This window comes from Myotis lucifugus, unplaced genomic scaffold (assembly GCF_000147115.1).
Source record: "Myotis lucifugus unplaced genomic scaffold, Myoluc2.0 scaffold_37, whole genome shotgun sequence".
Lineage (NCBI taxonomy): Eukaryota > Metazoa > Chordata > Mammalia > Chiroptera > Vespertilionidae > Myotis > Myotis lucifugus.
In genome coordinates this window covers 3,270,512-3,279,483 of record NW_005871085.1, presented here as the reverse complement: position 1 = coordinate 3,279,483, position 8,972 = coordinate 3,270,512, and the positions used below count along the sequence as shown (strand labels likewise).

The 8,972-nt window shown below is 51.2% G+C and overlaps 1 protein-coding gene across 4 annotated transcripts; it reads left to right on the top strand.

The window, feature by feature from the left end:
• Positions 1–1,026: 1,026 nt before the first annotated feature.
• On the top strand, positions 1,027–8,299 carry TAL1 (TAL bHLH transcription factor 1, erythroid differentiation factor). 4 transcript variants are annotated; one of them, XR_002828911.1, is made up of 4 exons: positions 1,027–1,125; positions 3,939–4,064; positions 4,830–5,500; positions 8,153–8,299. XR_002828911.1 is itself a non-coding variant. In XM_023752755.1 (3 exons), the coding sequence occupies exons 1-3, from the start codon at positions 1,062–1,064 to the stop codon at positions 5,282–5,284; spliced, it is 645 nt and encodes a 214-aa protein (XP_023608523.1). In that variant the 5' UTR covers positions 1,027–1,061; the 3' UTR covers positions 5,285–7,863. The 4 variants fall into 4 exon arrangements, 2 of the variants coding, with proteins under 2 accessions (XP_023608523.1, XP_006087435.2); XR_002828910.1 differs by lacking the exon at positions 8,153–8,299 and adding an exon at positions 6,630–7,863; XM_023752755.1 differs by lacking the exon at positions 8,153–8,299 and having other exon boundaries at positions 4,830–7,863.
• Positions 8,300–8,972: the final 673 nt, after the last annotated feature.

Sequence of the window (8,972 nt, the reverse complement as noted above, 5' to 3'; positions counted from 1 at the left end):
TGCCTGGGTCGAGCAGAAAAGCAGAAGTGCCGTGTGCTATGTGGTTGGGAGGGAAGGGATGGCCGGAGGGAGTCCCGTGAACGTGAGTGCCAGGCAAGAGTGTGTCTGAATGTGCTTCACTGTGAAATTCTTCTGGAAGCGGCAGCCTTCTGGGACAGGATCTGTGGGTGATTGGGAGTGAGCTCCCTCCTCTGCCTCTGAATCTCTGCTCTAGGGTCCGGACACAGGTGGTGAAGGCCTTGGGGGGCGGGAGGTCGGGGCCAGGCGTGGGCTAGAAGAGGTCAATAGGGGAAATAGGGGGACGTATGTAAAAGGGGGACAGTCTGTTTCGGGAGTGGATCCCTTCCTCCCCTCCCCAGCCCCTCTGCCCCTAGCTGTGGTCTCTGTCCCCAAGCTTTCCACCCCTTGTCATGAGGGAGTCCATTGGAGAAAGGGAGGCAGGATTGGGATGGAGATAGGCAGATGATACAGGGATACAGTCAATGAGTCTGCAGGAGACTCCAGAGAGAAGCTACAGAGAGCCCAAAGCGGGCATTGGAGGGTGGGGGCGGGGGTGAGTCAGGGTTTCCTGTCTGTTGTCTGTCCACAGGCCCCATGGGGCCAGGATGGAGGTGGGGGGAGGTTGGAGGGAGGGAGCAGTGTGCCCTTTTGTGGTGCTGGAGTTGCACACCACCAAATGTGAAGGCCATGTCTGCCTGAGTGAGCACCTGTTTGAAAGTGGAGGTTGTCTGTGGATTGTGTGGCTTGTATTTGGGGAGGAGAGTGTGTCTCTCTGTGGGGTTTGTGTGTGTTCATTTTTGTGTTTGTTCCATACGTTCACCTCTGATTCTGTGTGTGTGTGTGTGTGTGTGTGTGTGTGTGCGCGCGCGCGCTTCATGCTTCTATTCCCAATTCAGGTATGAAGGGACCAGGGATGCCCTTGTTTTTCCAGGGGTGAGAGGCTCAAGGACATGCAGGGGGGTTGCTAAGGAGCCTCTGTCTCATGTCCACCCTAAACGTTATCTTGTGATCTGCCTGCTCCTTCCCACAGTGGGTTCTTTGGGGAGCCAGATGCCTTCCCTATGTTTGCCACCAACAATCGAGTGAAGAGGAGACCCTCCCCTTATGAGATGGAGATTACTGATGGTGAGTCTCTGCCTCCACCTTTGCTATTTGCCCCTCATGCTGGTTAGCGCCTCCTGAAGGAGGGATCATGGGGACTACTCCTAGGTGTCTCACGTGGATGGGCAGGCTATCTTGGGACCCCAAACTGCTGGAAGTTGCCTTGCAGCTGAGCTGGGATTAGAGAAGAGAGGACATGGGAGTGAAGACATGTGACATTTAGCCCAAGCCTCTAAGGGTCAGTTGCAGTCCCCACTCTAGCTCCATTCCTACACTTGGCAAGGATCCCGGGGAAGGGCAGAAACACAAGGTGCTCCCACACTAAGCACCAACCTCAGGGACTCCCTGCACTTCCTTCCAAGATCTCTTCAGTCTAGTCTAGAGTCTGGCGTTTGCTCCTAGCCTGGAATTGAACCTGCAGGGGTCTCCTTCCAAGTCCCTACATTGTGGGGCCCTCTTGTCCCTTGTTCCACACTCAGGGCTGAGACCTGAAGTTCCCTTCCTGACATTATAGATTCTACACTGCCCCTTGCTTCCCGAGAAGGGCCCTAGCCCTGCTATTACACACTGCCCAAGTAACCTTTGGCTCTGAACTTGGGGGAGGAGGTTAAATGAGTGGGAAATTTGGAAGACTCCTTCCCTCTTCCCAAGGTTGACCTTAATGTGCAGATGGGGCCCAGCACCAGGAGGCAGGAGAGCAGGCTCTTTAGAGTCCAGGGATGTGGAGGGAATCACTGGAGCTCCCAGTGCTCAGCCTGGCTGGAGCTTGGGCTCCTGAAGGAAGGGCACCTGAGGCCTTGGAGCCAGGCTGAGATTTATGCAAGGGGCAGGTGGGAGGGATGGGTATTGGGCAGGAGCTTCTGGAGGGGAGCCCACTGTGGTCTTCTGGAGAGGAGAGAGGCTAGAGTCTGGACAAGGAACAGACCTCAAAAGACCCAACCAGCCTGGGGCGCAGGGGTATAGGGCCAAGAGGGAAGAGTCATGGGGTGTCAGTGCTGCTAGGTTAGAGAGGGATGGTAGGTATGCCAAATAGGAAGTAGCCTGGACCAGGCCTGAAGTTCCCCAGGAAAGTGGCATTTTCTACAAAGGACAGAAGCACGGGGAAACTAGGCACAGAGGAGAGGAAGGAGATGGGAAGGGGGCAAGGGTTTGGGGGGAGTGCAGGAGGATTAGGGAAGCCATTACCCATATGTTACCAATATTTACTGAGCACCTATTCAGTGACTGGCCAGAGAGAGAAAGAGGGCATACAGGATGGACATTCTGAGGAAAGAGGAAGGTGTGAAGAGGTGGGTAGTTCTCTTGGAAGGATAAACAGAAATGAGGGTGAAGGGGAGGTTCATGAGGGTGCAGGATAACTCCATGGACTTTGAAATCAGAAATTTAACCAAAAAGGGTTATGTACAAGGTCTAAAGTCAGGATTTGATGTGGTTCTTGTTGCTGAAATTCTCTGGTTCTCAGTTTCCTCATTTGTAAAGTGGGGAGAATAATAGCTTCCTCACATTATTGGAAGTACACAATGGGGTAAAGTGTTCTTAGGGCCTGCTCGGGGTAGGTGCTCTTTCTGGGGCCTGTCTAGCTCTAACTGTGACAGCAGCCATAACGTACCCACCTCCCCCACACACCTAGGAGCTCCCTCAAGATCAGCCAGCATTAGTCACGGAGCAGGGGCTGGTGCTCCCTGTGCCACAGCTGAGGGATTCCTCTCCACCTGGCCTGGAGGCTGAGAACAGCAAGTTATTTCCTCTGAGGCACCTACGGTAGGACTGCCCAGCAGTTGTGCTGTGTTCTTCCCAGCCTGGGTCTGGTCTGCCCTTTGGCAGAGCCAGCTGGGCTGGGGCCTGTTGGGGTTTGGAAAGACAGCTTCAGAGGCACTGTGGCGGAGAATGAGTGACCCTCCCTGGGAAAACGTGTGTGTGTGTGTGTCCATGCCAACACTTTCTGCTTGATCATCTCTCTCCTACACACACACACACACACACACACACACACACACACACACACACATAGGAGAGAGATGATCAAGCAGAAAGTGTTGGCATGGACAAGCTGGGTCATAGACTGACCTTGGAGGCAAGTCCTCCTCTGTCCTGGCCCCAGGCTCCTTAGCTGTGAAATGAGGAGTAGGTCTTAGGTGATGTCTTGACTTTTCCTTTCTTCTTCTCCCCTACCCAAGTTTCCACATTCCGAGGTCTGGTTCCAAGGATCATAGGAAGAGAACGAACCAATAGGCCAGTACTGGCAGTTCCTCCAGTGTGCAGAGCTTCCTGAGGACTGCTGGGCCCCAGCTCTGTGTTGGGGAGGAAGCAGCCACGGCCCAGGAGCTCAGGAGCACTGGCAGGGCCCACCTCTGTCTTCCCTGGCTTTGGAAATCCCAGGTCAGGCTTGGACATAGCACAGTGCTTTGCACACCATAGGTGCCAGATACATGCATGCTGGTGTCTGTCACTGCTCTGCAAGTCTTAGTGCACAAACGCAGTGAATATTGATCAGTGCATATAATCAGTGCATTGTAGACATGGAGAGACTGAGGCAGCCCCCAGCTGCCTGCCTAGAGCCTCAGGCTGAGCCTGTGCATGGCTGTCTCTCCACTCCTCTCGGGGAGAGAGCCTGCAGGGTAAGTCCTTTCCTTCTGTTCTCTTCTCTCTCCTCCATTTCCTTACCTGCCAGCATGATCAGTCAGCAGACATTTTACTAAACCCTTATTCTGTGCTTTCTATCACCTTTACAATAAAAATCCCCACACCTTACTGCAGGGCCCTAGGAATTGAACTTAGCCTACTCAGATCTCACCCACTTCAGCCATTTTTTGTGTTTTTTTTTTTTTTTGTTTTAGCTCAGGGCCTTTCCACATGCCATTCTCTCTTCCCATGCCTGGCTGGCTCTTCTTCAGCCTTAAGTTCTCATCTTATAGATGTCACTTCCTCTGAAAGGCTGCCCCCAACCAGCTCAACTAAGCACGGTAGCTCCTTTCTGTCTTTTATTTACATCCAGCCTCCTGTCTGTTTATCTGTTTGCTTCTTGTTCACCATCTGTCAGCCCCATTAAAAGGTAAGCTCCAGGAGGGCAGTCACTCTGTCTGTTTTGTTCAGCATTATTCCTTAGTGCTAGGCCTACTGCCTGGTTGTTAGGAAATAACTGATGCACAGATAATAATAGCTAACATGTATTGACCAAATGTTTAATCTGAGGTTGGTATTGTCTTAAGTACTTTGCCTGTGTTAGTTGTTAGATCCATGTGATAATTTTATTCTTGAGTGATTAGTATTATCTCCATTTTACAGATGATGAAGCTAAGGCAGAGAGTTTAAATAACTTTCTCAGAGTCACTATCTAGTGAGTAATAGTCAGGAATTGAACCCAGAAAGTCTGGCTCCAGAGTTTGTCTTTGTAACTAGTGCAATATGGCCTCTTGGTACAAGTTAATGAATGAATATGTGGTCCTTGTCCTCAGTGTCTCACAGTACAGAGAGATAAGCGTAGAAGCATACAACAATGATTAAGAGTAATGGAGATCCAGGGATTTGTAAGGCCGTGGTGGTTGGTTAGATCTCTCTGGAGGGGTTGAGATGAACTGGGTTTTGAAGGATGAGTAAGAGTTTTCTAAGTAAAAGGAAAGAAGGTATTGTAGGTTTCCCAATAAATTTTTTTTTCTGCTTCCCCATAGGAGAAGATCCTTGGTAGATTTCCAACCCATTCTCCTAACCCTTGTCCCCTTGTCCTCCAGGTCCCCATACCAAAGTCGTAAGGCGCATCTTCACCAATAGCCGGGAGCGATGGCGGCAGCAGAATGTGAATGGGGCCTTTGCTGAGCTCCGCAAGCTGATCCCCACACATCCCCCAGACAAGAAGCTCAGTAAGAATGAGATTCTCCGCCTGGCCATGAAGTACATCAACTTCCTGGCCAAGCTGCTCAATGACCAGGAAGAAGAGGGCACCCAGAGGGCCAAGCCTGGCAAGGACCCCATGGTGGGGGCTGGCGGAGGAGGTGGAGTGGGAGGCGGTGGTGCACCTCCAGATGATCTCCTGCAGGATGTGCTGTCCCCCAACTCCAGCTGTGGCAGCTCCCTGGATGGGGCAGCCAGCCCGGACAGCTACACTGAAGAGCCTGCACCCAAGCACACAGCCCGCAGCCTCCATCCTGCCATGCTGCCCGCCACTGAGGGAGCGGGCCCTCGGTGATGGGCCTGGGACCATCCTGGGCCAGCCAGGAGGGTGCCCTCAGGCCGCTGGGACCGTGGGCTTCAAGGCAGGTGGGCAAAGACTGGGTAGCTCTGAAGTAGGGCAATGGACTTGATGAACTTTCCTTGATGCCTGAACTTTGGGAAGCCCAAACTGCCCTGGGGCTGGCTTTTCACTTCCTGCCTCAGTAGGAGAACAGAAAAATGGAGCAAAGTGGTAGGTACTTTTTATGAAGACGGCACGGTCTTGCCCCTTCCCCAAATCCCTAAGACTTCTCATGTAAGAGGCTTGAGTGGCGCTGCTTTTGGCCTGAAGCTTGGGAGCCCTGTCTTTGCTGAGACCTGGGGTTGTCATCTCTCACCTGAGGCATTCAGCAATCTCTGCCTTGCCTTTAGCCCCCTCCTAAGTTGGCTGGGGTGGCTTTGCTAGCCACTCTACCCAAATATATAGGTACCCAATAGCTGCCCATTTCCCGAGCCCCATCTTCACCCAGGCCCATGTTGGTCCATTCAGCTTGCCAACTGCTGCAGAGTCAAGCCTCAAGGTGCCTTCTTCAGGGCCTGGTTGAAGAAGACGGCTGGTGGACCACCTGCTCCGGGTTAGCTGGGCCAGAGGGGCAGAAAAGCCAGGGGACCGAAGCTTTGCTTTCTCCCCACTGAAATTTGCCTTCCTAATCCTTGTGGCTGTGGGGACTGAGTCTGCAGCTGTGAGCATGTCCTTTGGGCTTTGGGTGAAGGCAGAGAAGGAACAAAATTGTTAGAGGGAATTGAGCAAATGCTATTTGGGGCTCGTGGGCTTCCAATCCTGGTAGTGTCTCAGAGCTACTCATCACTGTTCCAGCGGTGAGCAGATGCCAGTGTGCTGATGGATGGGCATGTGTTGGTGCTGAGAGGAGATGGGAGCCCCATCTGTGCATTCTCCAAGATGCTCAAAGGTCCCGCCCTGCTGCAGGATGTCTGCTAGCTAATGGTCTGGTCGGTGTTCTGAGTGGAACTGAGCACACACTCTGTCCTAGGAGTTCCTGGCATTTGGGATTTTTTTTTTCCCTGGCACTTGGGATTTTTTTTTTCTTTTTTACTTTAATTGTTGGTGGGATCTTTAGGTAGATATGACCCAGGATCCAGCTCCACTTCTAGGACATGGTAATGCAGTCAGAGACCAGGCCCCAGCTGAGACCCGAATGGATGCACATTCACTGAGCAGAATCTTAAACACCTTTGACCGTGTAACTTTCAGTCATCACGGGTGTGAATGGGAGGCTAGCTTAATGCAATGGGAGTGCCCCCCTCCAAAAGTTGTACATGACATTTTTGTAAATCAAATCCTTATCCTTAATCTTTTAAAGAAATACTACTGCAAGTCCTTTTGTAAGTGAAGAATCCTTTTGTAGAGTGGACCACTGCCCCTCGTTGATCTCCTGTGTCAATCCAAGTGTCGGGATGTGGTTTTCTTAAGGCTAGGCCTGCCTGTGACCCGCATTTCAAGCCCATGGAACAAACTGCACACAAGTCCTTCATACCTGTCATTGTATCCTCAAGTCACCCCAGCCGTCTCCCACCAGGCTCTGCCTTTCAGGTCAGAGGGGAATGATCCTATGGCCTGGCCCTGTCCATGGCCATGTGGAAGATCTTCACATGTTTTGGGTTTCAGCTCAGGCCTTGCCCTCACTGCAATGGGGCCTTGGGTACAGCCATTTGCAGACAGGGAATGACCCCTGCTCCCCTCCCTTTCCTTTTAAGTTGTGAGGATGGGAGCACTATGGTTAACCCTTGTCGCTCTCTGTCTATCTCATGTCAGCCAAAATCACATTTTAATGAACAGCTCCTGTGAGGCACCCCATCTGTAAAGAGGGAACACCTGTCCTAAGGCTGTGCTTGCTTCCCGGTGGGTTAATTTGACTTGGCGCCACCGTGCGGATAGGTGGATGGGTTTAGGAGATGGATCACACATTCTGTCAGGAACTCAAGCTTCTGGCTCCCTTTTCTCTCACAAGTTATCTCTAAGTGTCAGTTTCCCATCAATACCCTGGCTCTCTGCTCCTAGGACTGAATGGACATGAAAGTAGAAGCGTTCTGAGACCATAAAGAACTCGTTTCCTCTTAAACCTGAGGTGGGGTTTCCAACCCTGAGTTCAGGGCCTAGGCAGTGGGCCAGGCTGCCTGACTACACAGCTTGGGATAATTTAGGTTCTAACCCACTTTTGCCTGAGTTATCTAGATTGTTCTCATTTCTCATAATTGCCCTCATGTCTGGCTCATTCCAAGGCAAGGTACAGGAATGAGAATGGATAAGAGATATGGCAACATGGGTAGAATATGTAAAATGTAATGCAACCACTTACCACAGGCCTGGGTAGGGAAGCACAAGGCTTTAGGTTTTTGTAAGAACTAGAGAAGATCCATACTTTATTTTCATTTCCAACCCTTCGCCCCATCCTACCCTCTCCCTCCCCTGCCTCCTCCTCACCCATGAAGAAATGGCAACATTCCAAGAATAATATCTGTACAAAAGGGAAAACATGGGAAGGTTTAAAAACATGAGAATAAAAATGATGGGGGACTCCCATCTTTTAAGAAAAATGTATATTCTTTTATTTGTAGTGGCAAACGACAAGATGGTACAACCTTTATCTTTTTTCCAAAAACAAAACCAAGGGCACAGAATCTGTAGTCAGCCGACAACTATCTCGGCCTTTGGGGGTGGTCTGGTCGTACTTGTGATGCCAATGGTACGTGGCCCCCGCCGAAGGCTTGCCCCTGCCCATGTACATAGTGCAGTGTTCCTGTGGGCGGGCCCAGCACTTTCCGTCAATGTTGTACTGTACGTGATGAACTGATGAATTACGTTGGTCTCTGCATTTTTCTGCAGAAGAGGAGTAATCGCTCCAGGTACCTGACCTTTGTACAGCCCAGAGGCCAACACTGTGGGCGTGTGACTCTAGCTACAAAACCCATGTGGTGACGATGTGTGTGTATATATAAGGATATATTGGGAAGATTTCTAAATAAAAGTTTTACAAAGGGGATTGGACTCTGTGCTTGCATGTTGCACCCTAGGCCTGAGAGTTGGGACATTAAAAGGAAAGGTATGGCAAGAACCTGTCTCTCCTGAAATGGGGACCTCCAGGACTCAGTGTCCTCTGAGGGGGAATCCCCCCTCCCTGAGGCTTCCTCAGTAGGGTGTCCATTCTTTCCCCCCTTCTCAGCATTTTGCACCCACGCTTTCCACCAAGGGTGGCCCCACGGATATTCCACTCTGTGTCGGGTTCAGCTCCTGTGGGTGGGCAGTTGCTTTTATCATAGGTTCAGGACAGATTCAAGTCTCACCAAGGTAGGCTCCCAGGTTCCCTGATGGCTACAGCTCTAATGCCTGGCTCTTGAGGATTGAGGGGTACAGGTCTCTCACATGGGGCTCAGGGAATGTGGTCGAGGCTTTGGGGGGTAGTGAGTGGAGGCTTAGGGATGGGAATGACATTCAGAGGCGGGACTCTGGGTTATTGGGAGGCCTCTACACGTGGACTGTTGGATCTTCAGTAGGTCAGGCGGGCATTTCCAATGGAGTACCAATCCTCCTTTATTACATTCTTTTAGCAAATATTTAGTGAGCACCTCCAATGCGCTGGGTATTGTTCTAGGTCTTGGGGATCCAGCAGTGAAGAAAACAAAGATCCCTTGTGTAGCTTAAATTC

Coding starts and splice junctions, on each gene's coding strand:
- TAL1 (XM_023752755.1), top strand. CDS start 1,062: ATGTTTGCCACCAACAATCGAGTGAAGAGGAGACCCTCCCCTTATGAG. Junction 1,126..3,938: donor TGAGATGGAGATTACTGATG/GTGAGTCTCTGC, acceptor TTTTTGTTTTAG/CTCAGGGCCTTTCCACATGC. Junction 4,065..4,829: donor AACCAGCTCAACTAAGCACG/GTAGCTCCTTTC, acceptor CTTGTCCTCCAG/GTCCCCATACCAAAGTCGTA.